This window comes from Callorhinchus milii, unplaced genomic scaffold (assembly GCF_018977255.1).
Source record: "Callorhinchus milii isolate IMCB2004 unplaced genomic scaffold, IMCB_Cmil_1.0 Scaffold8, whole genome shotgun sequence".
NCBI lineage: Eukaryota > Metazoa > Chordata > Chondrichthyes > Chimaeriformes > Callorhinchidae > Callorhinchus > Callorhinchus milii.
The window spans coordinates 10,601,183-10,614,758 of record NW_024704749.1 but is presented as its reverse complement, the minus strand read 5'-3'; the positions used below and the strand labels follow the sequence as shown (position 1 = coordinate 10,614,758).

At 46.9% G+C, this 13,576-nt stretch overlaps 1 protein-coding gene across 1 annotated transcript; it reads left to right on the top strand.

Annotated features, from left to right (window-relative positions):
- Nucleotides 1–12,098, top strand: ankrd13a (ankyrin repeat domain 13A). Its single transcript, XM_007901856.2, has 15 exons — nt 1–231; nt 2,296–2,431; nt 3,824–3,948; nt 4,198–4,243; nt 4,895–5,038; nt 5,634–5,823; nt 5,982–6,048; nt 6,396–6,477; nt 6,795–6,859; nt 7,290–7,417; nt 8,095–8,252; nt 8,475–8,603; nt 9,035–9,180; nt 9,418–9,485; nt 9,618–12,098. Exons 1-15 carry the CDS (start codon nt 139–141, stop codon nt 9,787–9,789), a joined length of 1,749 nt encoding a protein of 582 aa, XP_007900047.1. The 5' UTR covers nt 1–138; the 3' UTR covers nt 9,790–12,098.
- The last annotated feature ends 1,478 nt before the right edge of the window (nt 12,099–13,576 follow it).

Sequence of the window (13,576 nt, the reverse complement as noted above, 5' to 3'; positions counted from 1 at the left end):
GGGGGTAACACAAGGGCAGTGGGGGTGGGGGAGAGGCCCCTCTCGCACTTTTTATTTGGCCTCTCTGGTTGCGAGGAGGATTTTGACAGAGGGGGGGAGGGGGGGGGCTGTGTCCATGGTGAAGCTGGAGCTGTAGGGATGTGCTCGCTGGAAGACATTCGGAGCAGATATGGACTACACCTGCGGGTCTGGCAGAACGACTACCGAGAACTTGAGGCAGAGATCCGCAAGGTAAGCCGGTCACGAACCGAGGCCGACCCTTCCCCTTCCCCTTCCCCACCCCACCCCAGAAGCCGCCAGTTAATTGGCTTCGGTTCCTCAAAAGGATTCAACAGCAACATCTTCGCGCTCGCCCGGCGCCCCCTCGCCCGAGTAGAGTCTCGGAGCAACCCGGCAATCGAAGCCGAACAGCCCGGCGTGGTTCGCCGGGGCCAAATGCCGCCGCGGTCGCCACGCTCCACGTTAACCCCCGCGGCGGGCTTTGAGGTGCTCTTCCGTCCGCGAAAGGTGCCACATCGAATGCAAGGCGGCCTGTCGTACTGCAGTGGTGGCTACAGGATTTTGATTTTAAGGCGACGTGAGAGGGCAGGAATGTGTGTCCACAAAACGCACAGTCACTACCCTTTACAGTGATTCCCGCGAAGCGCTGCCTGAAACGCAAAGATTATTTATTGTAGAGCTGGTGCGAATTGAATTTTCTTATGCAGGAAAATATTCAAATTAATGTGCCCCGAATGCAGGTTGCCCACATCAGCCTTTACTGGTAAGCGAGGTATGTTTATGAGCTGTCCAAATGCATGCCTTGGTCTCTGAGCTCAGAGTTAAAGGGTACAGACTTAAAATGATATAACCTCAAGCAAGAACTAGACATTAGTCAAACCATTTTTTTCCTACCCACAGAGAAATGTAGGAATAGAATCCTAGCAAAAGCAGTTCGTGCTTCCTCACAAATAACTTTGTAGACTTCTTTGGGAGGGAACGGCACACCACCATAGATTATAGAGAGACTGAGATGAATTTAAAAAGTCTAATGGGACACTGATAATAAAAAAAATCTGTTTGTGGGTCACTGCTGTGCGCAATTGGCTACCGCGTTTGCCGACAAATACGGAGTCAATCCACTGTACGGTATATCCTGTAAAGTTCTTTGGGACATCTCAATGATGTGATTATAGTGCTATATCAAATGCAGGGGCTATTGGTATTATAAGCCTTAAAGGTGCTTGTTTTGAGAAGTTCTCCCTCTGTCTTATGTTGCTGTTGTAAAAGCTCTTGGATTCTGCCTCCACCCACCGTCACAGGTTGTGAGCAACAACTACAAATTATATTTATATAGTGCCTTTCTTGATGGTAAGTCGTCCCAAGGTGTGGGATAGTCGAGGGTTTGCAACCATCTATGCATAAAGATCTTTGGGACGTCCTCCCGACGTGAAAAGCGCTATATCAAATGCAAGGATTATTATTATTCTCTGAACTTTCCCTTTGCTCCTTTGCTTTTTTCTTATCTTAAATCTGTACCTATCATCAAATTCATTCCTCCACCTTAATTTGAAGTGGTCACACTCTTTATTTGCATTCTGGTCTTGATTTAGATCTAAAATGTTTACAAAGATTGTGCAGCACGGAAATAGGCCACTCGGCCCAACCAGTCTGTGCCGGTGTTTATACTCTGCACAAGTCTCTACCCGTTCCTTACTCTCTCCCACATCCTTCTATTCCTTTCTCCTTCATGTGAAGGTCTAGCTTCATCTTGAATGCACTCCACTATCTGTGGAGCCCCGTAGTGTAGTGGTGAGCGAGCTCGCTTCTCAGGCAAAAAGATCCAGATTCGATTCCCGCGCGGGGTGAAATCTTAGGCAAATTTCCTTACTCCACACCTCTCTGTTTACCTCTCAGTAAGTAGGAACCTGGTTGTTAGTTGATTGTCAAATCACTTTCTGGGGGAAGTAATCCCTTTGAAAAATTTGGTCACTCAATCTACAACTGTTTGTGGGACACACCGCTGTATGCAAATGGCCTCTGCGTTTTGCCCCCAAAAATACAGCCAATTCACTTCACAGCATATTCTGTGAAGCGCTTTGAAACGTCTCGACGGGGCACTGTATCAAATGCAAGGATTATATCTGCTTCAACTACCATTCGGGTAGCTCAGGCAGAGTTTCACAATCTCACTGCCCTCTGCCTGAAGTGGTTCCTCTTCCTGATATGTTTGCTAAATGTTATGTTGAGAGTTGCTGTTGTGTTGTTTACTGACAGCTCCACTAGGGTGATTTACACAGTCTTTTGCCTCCACAGCACCACATTGAGGAGGTGGATCCCAGGGGCCGGACGGCCCTGCACCTCGCCATCTCGCTGGGCCATCTGGAGTGTGCAACGGTGCTGCTGAGGAACAACGCCTCAGTCACCAAGGAGAACGCCAAGGGATGGACAGGTCAGCAACTGTCTGGGCAAACGCACAGAGTAAAGGTCATCCTTAGCTCTTGCAACACTACTGACCCTCCGCTCCCTTTGCTCAGCGAATACTGGCTTGCTTTGTGCCCCTGCTGCCCCCCCCCACTTTCAGCCATTCTGCCCCATTCTCTGGAACTCCATCCGAGAGGCCCTCCCTATTTTCAAAGTCTGCCTCAAGACTGGCTCTGTGACTGCACTTTCGGTCACCTTACTCCCCTCTTTCCTCCCCCTCTCACCCCATGGGTGCCCAGGCAGCTGTGAAAAGTGCTTTGAGATGTCCTCCTGACGCGAAAGGCATTAGGGAAGTATATATTGTATAGAGGACTAAAGTTAGAAGCAGCCCAGACTGCACTGCAATGATGTGCTCAGCTGTAGACTTGTAATAATAGCATGTGTGATTTTTTTTTTTGTTTTCCTTCCCCTTTTCCCCCCCTCTCATCTCCCCGTGAGTTTCTGTTCTCAGGGGCTGCAAATGAAGGATAAAGAACAGTTGTCAGGGTGGGTTGGAAGGTGGGAAAATTGCCCATTAATAATAATCATAATAATATTAATAAATTAAGTGGAGCTTGGAAGCTTTTCTTTTTTTGCTACCCTCTTGTGGACGGAACGTATCCTGCAGGTGCTACTGTAGTGTGACCCAACCCTTGTAGGAGCCGCCCAGGTTAACTTGCCCTCCTTTCTGTTGTACTTGTTTTTGATCCTTGAGGAGCTGCCCAGTCCTGTAAAGCACCAGCCAAACCACATGCAGCGCATTCCACACCCAACACCGCCTAAGAGGGGAAGAACAAAAGTAAACTTAACAACAGCTGGGCCCACAAGCAGGCATTGGGGTGAACGAGCAATTTATCTGGAGGATTATTGGCAAGTTCCAACGTGGTGCTTGAACCGACGACCTTCTTTGATCATTGAGCGATCCCCTGCCACACAAGAAAATTGGTCATTCACTTCATGGCTGTTAGTGGAAATATTGCTGTGTGCAAATTGCCTGCTGCGTTCGCACAGAAAGCACACAGTCACTACACTTTGCAGAATATCCTGTGAAGCGCATTGGGTCGTCCTCCTGACATGAAAAGCGCTGTATCAAATGACCAATGACCAAATGGTGAATGACTAATTTTCTTGTGTGGTACATGGTCTAACTATACCTCAACTCTCAGCTCCTGCCAGCAGCATGAAGGAAACAAACCCAGGCTGCTGGGGTAGGGACAGCTCACTGATCAAACATTCTCCCCACCTTGGCTCAGTTGGCAGCAGATTATGGGGTCAAGCCCCAGGTTGGAACTGACCAACAATCCTCCAGATGAATTGGTCTGTAGGCCGTGGTTTTAGCTGTGAGCGAGGGGTCGTTAAACCAACATTTTGTTCCCTTCAGTGCTTCAGGAGGCGATCAGCACAGGAGACCCTGACCTGGTGATGATGGTCCTACAGTATCGGGACTACGATCGAGTCAACTCGCAGCTGAACGGCGTCCCAGAGCTGCTCAGCAAGATACAGAAGGTAACGCACTGCCCTGCCTTTAGGCTTCTCAGCTTACAACTTCTGCATGCGATGAGGCCTTTCAATTACTGCCGCTCCACAAAATACAGTCACTATTTACAATTACAATATATTCTGCGCAGCGCTTTGAGACTTCTCAGCAATGTGATAAGGCGCGATATCAAATACAAGCATTATTATTCTGCCCAAGGAACTTGCTACCTTGATGTGCCAAACCCACAAATTTGTCTTAATTTCTTTTACATCTAGGCTTCTGACTTCTATGTGGAGATGAAGTGGGAATTCACCAGCTGGAGTAAGTTTTTTTTTTCTTTCTTTTCTTCTCTTAGATACTTTAGTTATAATGCTATTGTGTCAGCTTGGTTCAGTTGGTAGCACTCACACCTCGAGTCAGAAGGTGGTGGGTTCAAGCCCCTCGTCAGGACTTGGAACCATATAGTCTCTGCTGATGCTCCAATGCGCTTCTGAGGTGCTGTCCATCAGATGAGATGTTAAACTGAGGTCCTATCTGCCTTTTCAGGTCGAAGTTAAAGATCCCACAGCACTATAGGAAAAGAGAAGGAAGTTTCTCTCTCCTGGTGTCCCGGCCAACAATCCCCCAAATAAAATTGGTCACTCACTCCATATTGGCTGTTTGAATGTTACTGTGCACAAATTGGCTGCCGGGTTCAGCTACAAAATACAGTCACTCCACTTTACAGTAAATTCTGTGAATCGCTTTGACGTGAGAGGCGCTATGTCAAATGTAAGGATTATTAGTATAGTAAATACAAAGTCATTAGATGTTACTACAACACCATTAGAGAAGAAAACTGAAAGTCTTTGAGATTTTTCAATGTGATGAGGTGTTACATCAAATGCAAGGGTTATTATTTTGACTTTGCCCCGTGTCTGTGTGTGTGTCTCTCACTCATCACTCTTCTCTCTCTCTCTCTTCCCCACCCAGTTCCACTGGTATCCAAGATGTGCCCGAGTGATGTGTACCGCGTGTGGAAGAGCGGTGCTAACCTGCGGGTTGACACCACTTTGCTGAACTTTGACAACATGCGGTGGGAAAGAGGGCGTCGCAGCTACATGTTCAAAGGAGAGGGTGGGCGTTTACCTTTCCTTCCTATGTATTGATTCGGAGGTTCCCCTGCTGCTGCTCAGTTAATCTGCAGGGCTGCCAAACCCTTCTCTTAACGTTAAGAGTTTCATTTGATGTTTCATCTTCTCTTCATCTGGTGTCCACGTCAGCCTGGCTCTCAGTGAGGAACCCTCTCGCTTCTGAGTCAGAAGTTTGTGGGATCAAGGCCCCATTTTGGGACTTTGAGCGCACAGTCTTGGGCTGACACTCCAATGCTGTGCTGGGGTGGGGAGTGTTGCATTGTCGGAGGTGCCGTCCTTCGGAAGAGATGTTAAACCGAGGTCCCTTCTGCCTGTTCAGGGGCAAGTTAAAGATCCCATTGCACTACTCGAAAAGAGAAGGGAGTTTCTCCTGGTATCACTGACTGATAGTTCCCCACCCCCGATTGAAAAAAAAATTCGGTCACTCAATCCACGGCTATTTGTTTGTGCGACACTGCTTTTTGCCACAAAATACACAATCAATCGACTTTACGATATATTCTGTGAAGTGTTTTGAGGCACTGTATCAAATCCAAGGATTATTTCTCAGACTCTTGTCTTTGTATTTCTGGTGACAGCGGGCTGGGCAGAGTTCGTGGAAGTGGATCACGATAACCAGGTGGTCAACCGAGAGCACTTTGAGCTTTCTCAGGAGAGAGAGGGTCTCACACTGACGTCTGTGAGGCCCACCGAGGACCAGGTGGCAAGTCGGCTGACAACCCCCATTGTGTGCACCGCCCTTGACACAAAAAACATCTCCTTCGAGAGGTAACGGACTAGCACACAAGACATACATACCCTGGCGTGTTTCCCCTCGTCGTTACCCCCCTCCCTGTTCCGTTATCCCCACCGAGCCACCTTGGGAAGGTTGTATAAAGGGACATTATGGGATATGAAGTAATGATTAAACTCTGCTGCTCTCACAGGAACAAGTCTGGATTCTGGGGCTGGAGAACAGATAAAACTGAGGTTGTCCAGGAGTATGAAGCCAAGGTACAGTGATAACCAAATCTCGCTCATGCTTGCTTAGTGGCTCATTCTTCCCCCTCCCTCCCGCCCGGCCACAGAGCAGCATTGGCAGAGATTAGAGCTTTCCTTCTGCCTCAGGCGAACTCTGTGTTATTAAGCACTGATATGACAGTCTGTCTCTCTGCATGCACACATGCAATAAATGCGTAAAAGCACCCCACTGGTAGGGATTTTTTTGAGGTTCTCCCCCCCCCACCCACTATAACCAAACACTTGAACAAAGCCATGAGAGCAGATGTCAGTTTTCGGGAGTGGTGGGGGGTGAGCTGGTGGCAGAGAGCCAGATTTGCTGAACCGTGTCTTATCTGTAGGTGTTCACTGTCAACAACGTCAACGTGGTAACGCGGAGCAGGACAGAGCACCTGACTGAGGAAGAAAAAGCCAAATATAAAGGTAACAGAAGAAGCCGACTCTTTAATATTATTCTTTTTACTAGACGTAAATCACAATCGATTCCATCTCGACGAAGTTCTTTATCTTAGCAAACATGAGGTCCATGTTTATTCACTGAAATAATTGACTTGGTCTTCTTAGTGTTGGCAGATAAAACTGTTCACTGACTAGTGCTGTCGAGAGCCTCTGCAATCACTCGCTTGCCAGATGGGGAATTGACTGCTCTACGCAGGGTGGTCTCATCACCTCCAGTTTTAATCCCTCAAAAGGTTAAAGCCTTCTCTTTTATCCTGACTGTTTTTGTGCTTATTTTACAGACAATAGAAATCCCCTGGAATCTCTGCTGGGAATCGCAGAGGAGCACATTGGCCCACAGAACGGGGTGAGTTGCTGTGTAACACTCCTGCCGATTACACTGGGTGGACTATGTGTGTGTATATCTCTCCCTCTTATCTTTTTCTCTTTTTTTTCCCCCTCTGTATACGCATGTCTTTCTTTGTATCTCTTTCTTTCTCTTTCTCTCTACATCTGTTTCTTTCTCTCTTTCTTCCCCTCTGTGCATGTGTGTCTGTCTCTCTGCACCTCTCTCTCTTTCTCCCTCTGTGCGCTTGCGTGTGTGTCTATTTCTCTCTCTCCATCTCTAGCTCCCTTTAGTAGAGAATGACAGCCAGTGTGGGCACACCGTTGAGTGGTCGATCCTCTTTATAATGTAACCTGCCCACGTTACGTTACCTGCTCGTGTCTGCCCACCGCGTCGGGTAGCTGAGACGTCCAGACATTTGCCTGAGGTGTTTTTGTGACCATTGCTGCAGGTTGTCACAGAAACCGCCACCGTCAATAACCCCACGTCCATCACCCCAGAGGAATATTTTGACCCGGAGTTCGAGCTCGGAAACCGGGACATCGGCAGACCCACGGAGCTCTGCATCAAGTCTCGCAAGTAAGACCCTCGGCCGATACAGTTTTAGCGCTTGCTGTGCGGAGCTGGGAACCAGGGGACAGGTTACCTGGGGGTGGGGGGGGGGATAGAGGCCAGGACACGGTTTGACCCCATAAACCAGGCTGGTGGGGGTGGCATGAGGTTGAGATCTAATGGGCTGAGGGTTTTGTTTTCTTGATCTGAACGCCGTTCATGGTCAGTGGGACACTGATTCCTCCTGTGACCCTTCTTTTCTCCTCTGCCCCCCACCCCGGAAATTAATCCAGTGGCAACTCCTTCAGTTGGGGAATAAAGAGGAGGGGGCAAAAGGAGTTGAGATGGGGAGTGAGTTTATTGTGGGAAGGGAATTTTTTATATCATTAAATGCTAGTGCAATTACAACAACAACTTGCATTTATATCGCCTCACACAGAGTGGCGTCCCACGGCGCTTAATTGCATGTAACATCTATTTAATAAGCTGTGGTATAATCCCTTAAATTTACCACTGAGCCCCATCATGTTGAAATGGCTCAAAACTTGTCAAACAAGCGAGTTGCTTTGACGCGTAGTGACTGTTGCAGGGGCAGAGGCTCAGTATATAGGTTGGGACATGACATGTGCGAGCGACTGCCAGGATGGTAGAAGGTGAACCGGGTGGACCTTGTTCTTTTGTCCAGCAATTCTTACGTTCTCCAGGTTCAAGGCCACCCTGTGGCTCTGCGAGGATTACCCGCTCTCCCTGACGGAGCAAGTCATTCCCATCATCAACCTCATGGCCAGGAGCAGCGCTCACTTCGCCAAACTCCGGGATTTCATCACCCTGCAGTTCCCGCCAGGATTCCCTGTCAAAATAGGTAAGATCCACACGAAGCTTCGAAACGGTTTGCTTTCTCTTTGCAAAGCAATTTCTCCGCCTTCCTTCAAGATGGAGGCAAAAGAATAGATTCTATGATTTATTTGTTTTTGTCCGCTCCCTCTCCAAGGAGGACAGAGAGAAAAAAAATAATAACAATCCCTGCGTTTGATACTGCGTCTTTCATGTCGGGCAACGATCCCTCTTCAATTTTTTCCCCCAGAAATTCCTCTCTTCCACGTGCTGAACGCGCGCATTACGTTCGGGAACGTGAACACGTGCAGGACTGTGGAGGCAGCGTCGCCCACACCGAAGTCCTCGCAGGCTGAATCCACAACCAGTGCTTCAGAAGGTCAGTACGTTATTATAATAATAATCTCCTTACATTTCATTTAGCACCTTATCACGCCAAGTCTGATTGTGTTCTTGCCCAATGTCTGCATGGACTTCTCCAGCACGCGGTCTCTGGATAAGGGGTAGGGGTGGGAACCCTGGCTGGTTTAACCCAGTGACAATGCCTTGCACTTAACCAAAGACCATAAGCTCATTGAAGGGATGTTTAGAAAGAGACTTAATGACGAGACGCTATCTTTTACTGGGCCCTCGGTCACCCTCCTACCCGTGCCCCTCCTGATCCCAACTCACTGCTCGGGTCCAAATCCTTGATTGTCCAGTGCCTTGGGATGTCCTCTCGACCTGAAATGTGCTGTGTAAATGTCATTTGTTGTAGTTGCGGTAAAATCTCTGCTGATTTAAGCCTGTGTGTTTTTCCACCGTCCGCAGACTCAAAGTTTGAAGTCGATCAGTCTGTGTTTGACATCCCGGCCAGTTACCATGTCCGAGGTGGGAGCAGGACCTCGGCGCTCCGGGACGAGGATGATCAACTGGTCCAATTCGCAATCCAGCAAAGTCTCCTGGAATCCCACCAGGTGAGCGACGGGAGCAGAATTTAAAGGACCTGCTGACTTTAAGCTCAATCTTTACGGGAGATTTAAAAAAATATATAATAATCCTTGCATTTGGTATTGTGTCTTTCAAGTCAGGTGGATATCCTAAAGCACTTCACAGGATATGAATCCTATATCCTACAGCACAGAAGGAGGCCATTCGGCCTATCATTTCTGCAATTGAGGGAAGGTGTTAAACATGACTCTTTACTATTTCAGGGGGAGGGGGACCTATCTCCCACTGCGACCTCCCAGTCCGAGGACAACTTTGACCTTTGGGCCAGCAGGTAATTGATTACTTTGTGATGTTCTGCATGTTCTCCCTTCTGTGGATCTGTAGTGGGCTCAAACAGGTCAAGGAGTAGGAGTGGGCACTCTGTCCATCATTTTGCTCTAACGCGGGGGTTTTGGCTTTGCAGGCCGGTGAATGGGAGTCCAGGGACAGCAATCCCCTCGACCAGCTCCTACGACACCCAGCTGCGGCTCGCAATGGACCTGTCGGCCCGGGAGGAGCATGAACAGGAACAGAGGCGGTTGCAGGAAGAAGCTGAACTGGAGCGCATCCTGCAGCTCTCTCTCACCGAGAAATGACCCCCAGCCCCCGCGCGGATCGCTAATGACACGCGTGTGCAGCCATGGTGCTGCACGGACCGCAATCGGCACGCGTGTGCAGTGACGACGCTGCACAGACCGCAATTGACAAACATGTGCAGTGACTCCACTGCATCGGACTGGTATTGACATGCGTGTGCGGTGACAGCTCCATACAGAACCGCTATTTATACATGTGACAGCCCCACACTGAACATGACTGTCACACGTGCACAGTGACAGAGCTGCACAGACAAGTATTGACACATGTGCACAGTGACAGCCCCACACAGACCACTATTGACACACATACAGTAACAGCCCCACACAGACCGCTACTCACATGTGTGCCCCATGACAGCACTGGATGATCACTATTTGACACGCGTGCACAGAGACAGCTCCGGGCGGACCGCTGTTAACCTGCGTGCACGGCACTTTAAGACCTTAAAATGAATCCAGCTTTTTTTAAAAAAAGTATATTTTTCCATTTTTTTTCTCTAAGCAAAACAAGTGATTTTTGATGCTAGTTGGAGTCACTTGACTGTTTTGCTTTTTCCCTCTTCTCTCCCCCTCCACCCCATCCTGGGTATAATAAATGGCGAGAGAAATGTAACAACGGGAATAGTACCACCCCCACACATAAAGCGGAATGGAAAATGTCTTACAAGGCCTTTGTACCTTGTTTTATTGCTTGCAATGAGAAAAAATTACAAATCATCTGACCAGACCTGACGATGGTGCTCGAGACATTGCCCCTTCTGTTGCAAGTGAGACAATATTTTAGCTACTTCACTAAAGAACCAGAGACCTCCCTCTTGTTCCATTCTCCAAGTGCGGACTTGCACTCGCCAGGATGTGCGTGCAGACACAATATTTATGTTTTAGATAATATTCTGCAGTGTGTATGCAAGAGGACAACTATGAAGGCGTCTGTGCCTGTGGCAACAGAATTGACCATGGGAGGGTGAGTTGCAACTTGGATTTGCAAAAGTTTGTGTTAATCCCTAATCCTGTCAGCAACCAGATATGATTCACGCTGCCTTACGGGAATCCTGCTTGCACTCCATCCCCTCCCTAGTTTGAGTGGGATTCCTGTGTGTATATATATCCAGTTACCAGCAGGATAGGATATTTTTGATCTGTTGCGAATACTGCGATTTTGAACCCAACAGACACCAGATAGCGCTTTGCGGAAGCTTGTGAGAGCTCGACTCGGGGCAGAGTCCAGCTGACACTCTGCGCGTGATTGACCTTTATTAAAGTGGTTTGCTCCCCAAACATCACACTCACAGCAAGCCTAGCTTTAACCTTTTCTACATCACAATGAGTTAATTATCTTCTTTGGTGAAATACAACCTCATCTGAAGACTTTTAAATTTGTGCAGGTGGGTGGTGCTGGTTGTATGTGTTTGTGTGTGTGTGTGTGTGTGTATGTGTGAAGGGGGTGGGGGGGAGCGGGGGAGAGAATATAGCCTGGGCAAAGGAATGTTCTTGGAACTTGACCAAATAGTTACTTAAGTAAAAATCGTTGATTTGGCTGTAAGGTAGAAACCATGGAGATGATTTATTTGAACTGGAGTCTTTGCTGAGAAAATGGTGGTGACAGAGCAGAGGTGATCCACTGGGGCCTCGGAATCCTGAAGCATAGCAATTAGAAGTTGCTGCTTTATGGATGGGGGGCGGGAGGGAGGTTACAATGGCATTGGGCTTATGGCAGGAGGTGGCTGTCATTCTCTCTAGTTTAAAGTTTCTTATTTTGACTGCTCGTCACCAGAAAGGAGAGGGCACAGACCAAGTTCTCGCTTTCCCACATCGAGGGGTAGTTGAGTACTGTCTGCCGTCAGAAAGGCCTTGAAGCCTCCAAAACTTGGCTCCTCTCTGAGCTTGGGAGGAAAGTAGATTTGTGTGTCCCACAGAAATGGTGATCATCACAGTGGTCAATTGCAGTAAGAGGTGAAAGACAGACTACCATGTAGACAGAAGAGACCGCAGGCTGTAACAATGGTGTATAATGTTATCTTTCGGACCTGGTGATTAAGTTCTGTTCCGATCTACATTTGACAGCATCTTCATCTGTCTGCTGTGTAATCTGTCTAATGTGATGAGTATATTTTTTNCAGGATGTCACTTTTAGAATGAAAGGATGGATGAGCATTGCAAGTATTTCAGGAGTTAATAAATTAGTCTTGAACATGTTAATTTATATATTTTACAATGAAACTAAATCCAATATTTTGTGAAGGTGTGCAGCATCTTTTTTTCTCTGAATAATGTCATGATGATGATTAAAGCAAAGCTGTATTTCAGCAAGGTGTTATGGGTGCTTTCTCCTCTCTGCAGGTTCTGATCTGTGTTCACAGATGTTCCACATTCTCTTGTCCAGCCTAAGCAATAAATACTGATCAAATGTAAAAGAAAGCGATGGGAACCAATGCATAATGCCAGTAATTGAGAATACAGCAGCATTTAAGGTCACCATTTTACAAATTTGACATGAAGATCCCATGCCACTTCAACAAGAGCTTTGTTCTGAAATCCTGACCCCAATAAAAATTGGTCATTCACTTCATGGTTGGGTGAGACACTGCTGTGTGCAATTTGGCTGCTGCATTTTGCTACACCTACACAATTACTGTGAGCATTATCAAGAACCGAACATGATAATGACCTGATCTAGAACAGAACAAAAATACATGTGCATTCTTTGTCACAGAATACCCAGTCACTCCATGTCATCCTGTGAAGCTCTTTGAGACATCTCCGCAATGTGATAAGGCATTATAAGAAATGCAAGGATTATTATTAGGAACCTTTCACATCTGGGACGAGGGTTCGAATCCAGCTGAAAACAATGAGTAGTTTCCTGTATCACTATTTCGCTCTTGAGACCACAAAACTGGTTGCATTCAGGCTAATCAGAGATTGACATCAAGGTACATTATTGACGCAAAAAAGGAGCATTGCTCTGCATGTGACCCACACAACATTCAGCAGGAGTTTTTGATCCTAAGACTAGATCCAAAATTCCTATAAAATTCCATTCCTGTTACATGATGAAATAGCACCAAATTGATTAAAGTACGAAAATGAATTGGAATATTACTTTTTTACATTTAGCCGCGTTCTGTCACACCCACCAAGGCTGTAAGGATTAAGAGAGAAACCACACAATATTTTCTAATTGCCAGTAAACCTTCAGTTTATTGTTTTATGATATTGATTTTTCTGTTTGAAACTGTCAAAATGGGAAGCCAGACAAAGAGTACAGTCCCATTCTAAATTGTCTGTTAGTGATATATAATGAGGTACATCTAAAGACAGGTAACAGTAAAAGGAAAAAAATCTTTTATGACATTTATATATCAACTAACCACCAATTCTCTACACACATTCAATGACAAGGGACATAAATGGTAATAATAGACAGGACATTGGACCATTCACAGTGCAGTATGTGTGACCTTTCAAGAACATGGGAAGACCCTAAAAAAGTTGATCCAAGCCTCTTCCAAACCCTGAAAAGCAATAATTGTTACATGAGTGTATAGTGGGTTCTGCTTAATGCAATGGTTGGACACAGAAACCCTGTGCCATTGGATTGGTCGTCAATTAAAATACAAGTTCATTTATATAGCGCACCTCGTGCTGTGTAGGGACTCAGAACAGTGGGTCCCCTCTTGATTCTCTCTCACTGGGCACAGGCATCAAGTCCTAGGAGCTCCCACTGGCACCAGGGATTTGCAGAAAATAGATAAATACTGGGCAAGAAAGGAGAAAGGGTTTT

Bases quoted from the DNA above. Each gene is read 5' to 3' on its own strand.
- ankrd13a (XM_007901856.2), top strand. From the start codon at position 139: ATGTGCTCGCTGGAAGACATTCGGAGCAGATATGGACTACACCTGCGG. The intron at 5,039-5,633 runs GTGGGCGTTTAC...TTCTGGTGACAG, and splicing joins CTACATGTTCAAAGGAGAGG to CGGGCTGGGCAGAGTTCGTG. The intron at 6,049-6,395 runs GTACAGTGATAA...TCTTATCTGTAG, and splicing joins TCCAGGAGTATGAAGCCAAG to GTGTTCACTGTCAACAACGT.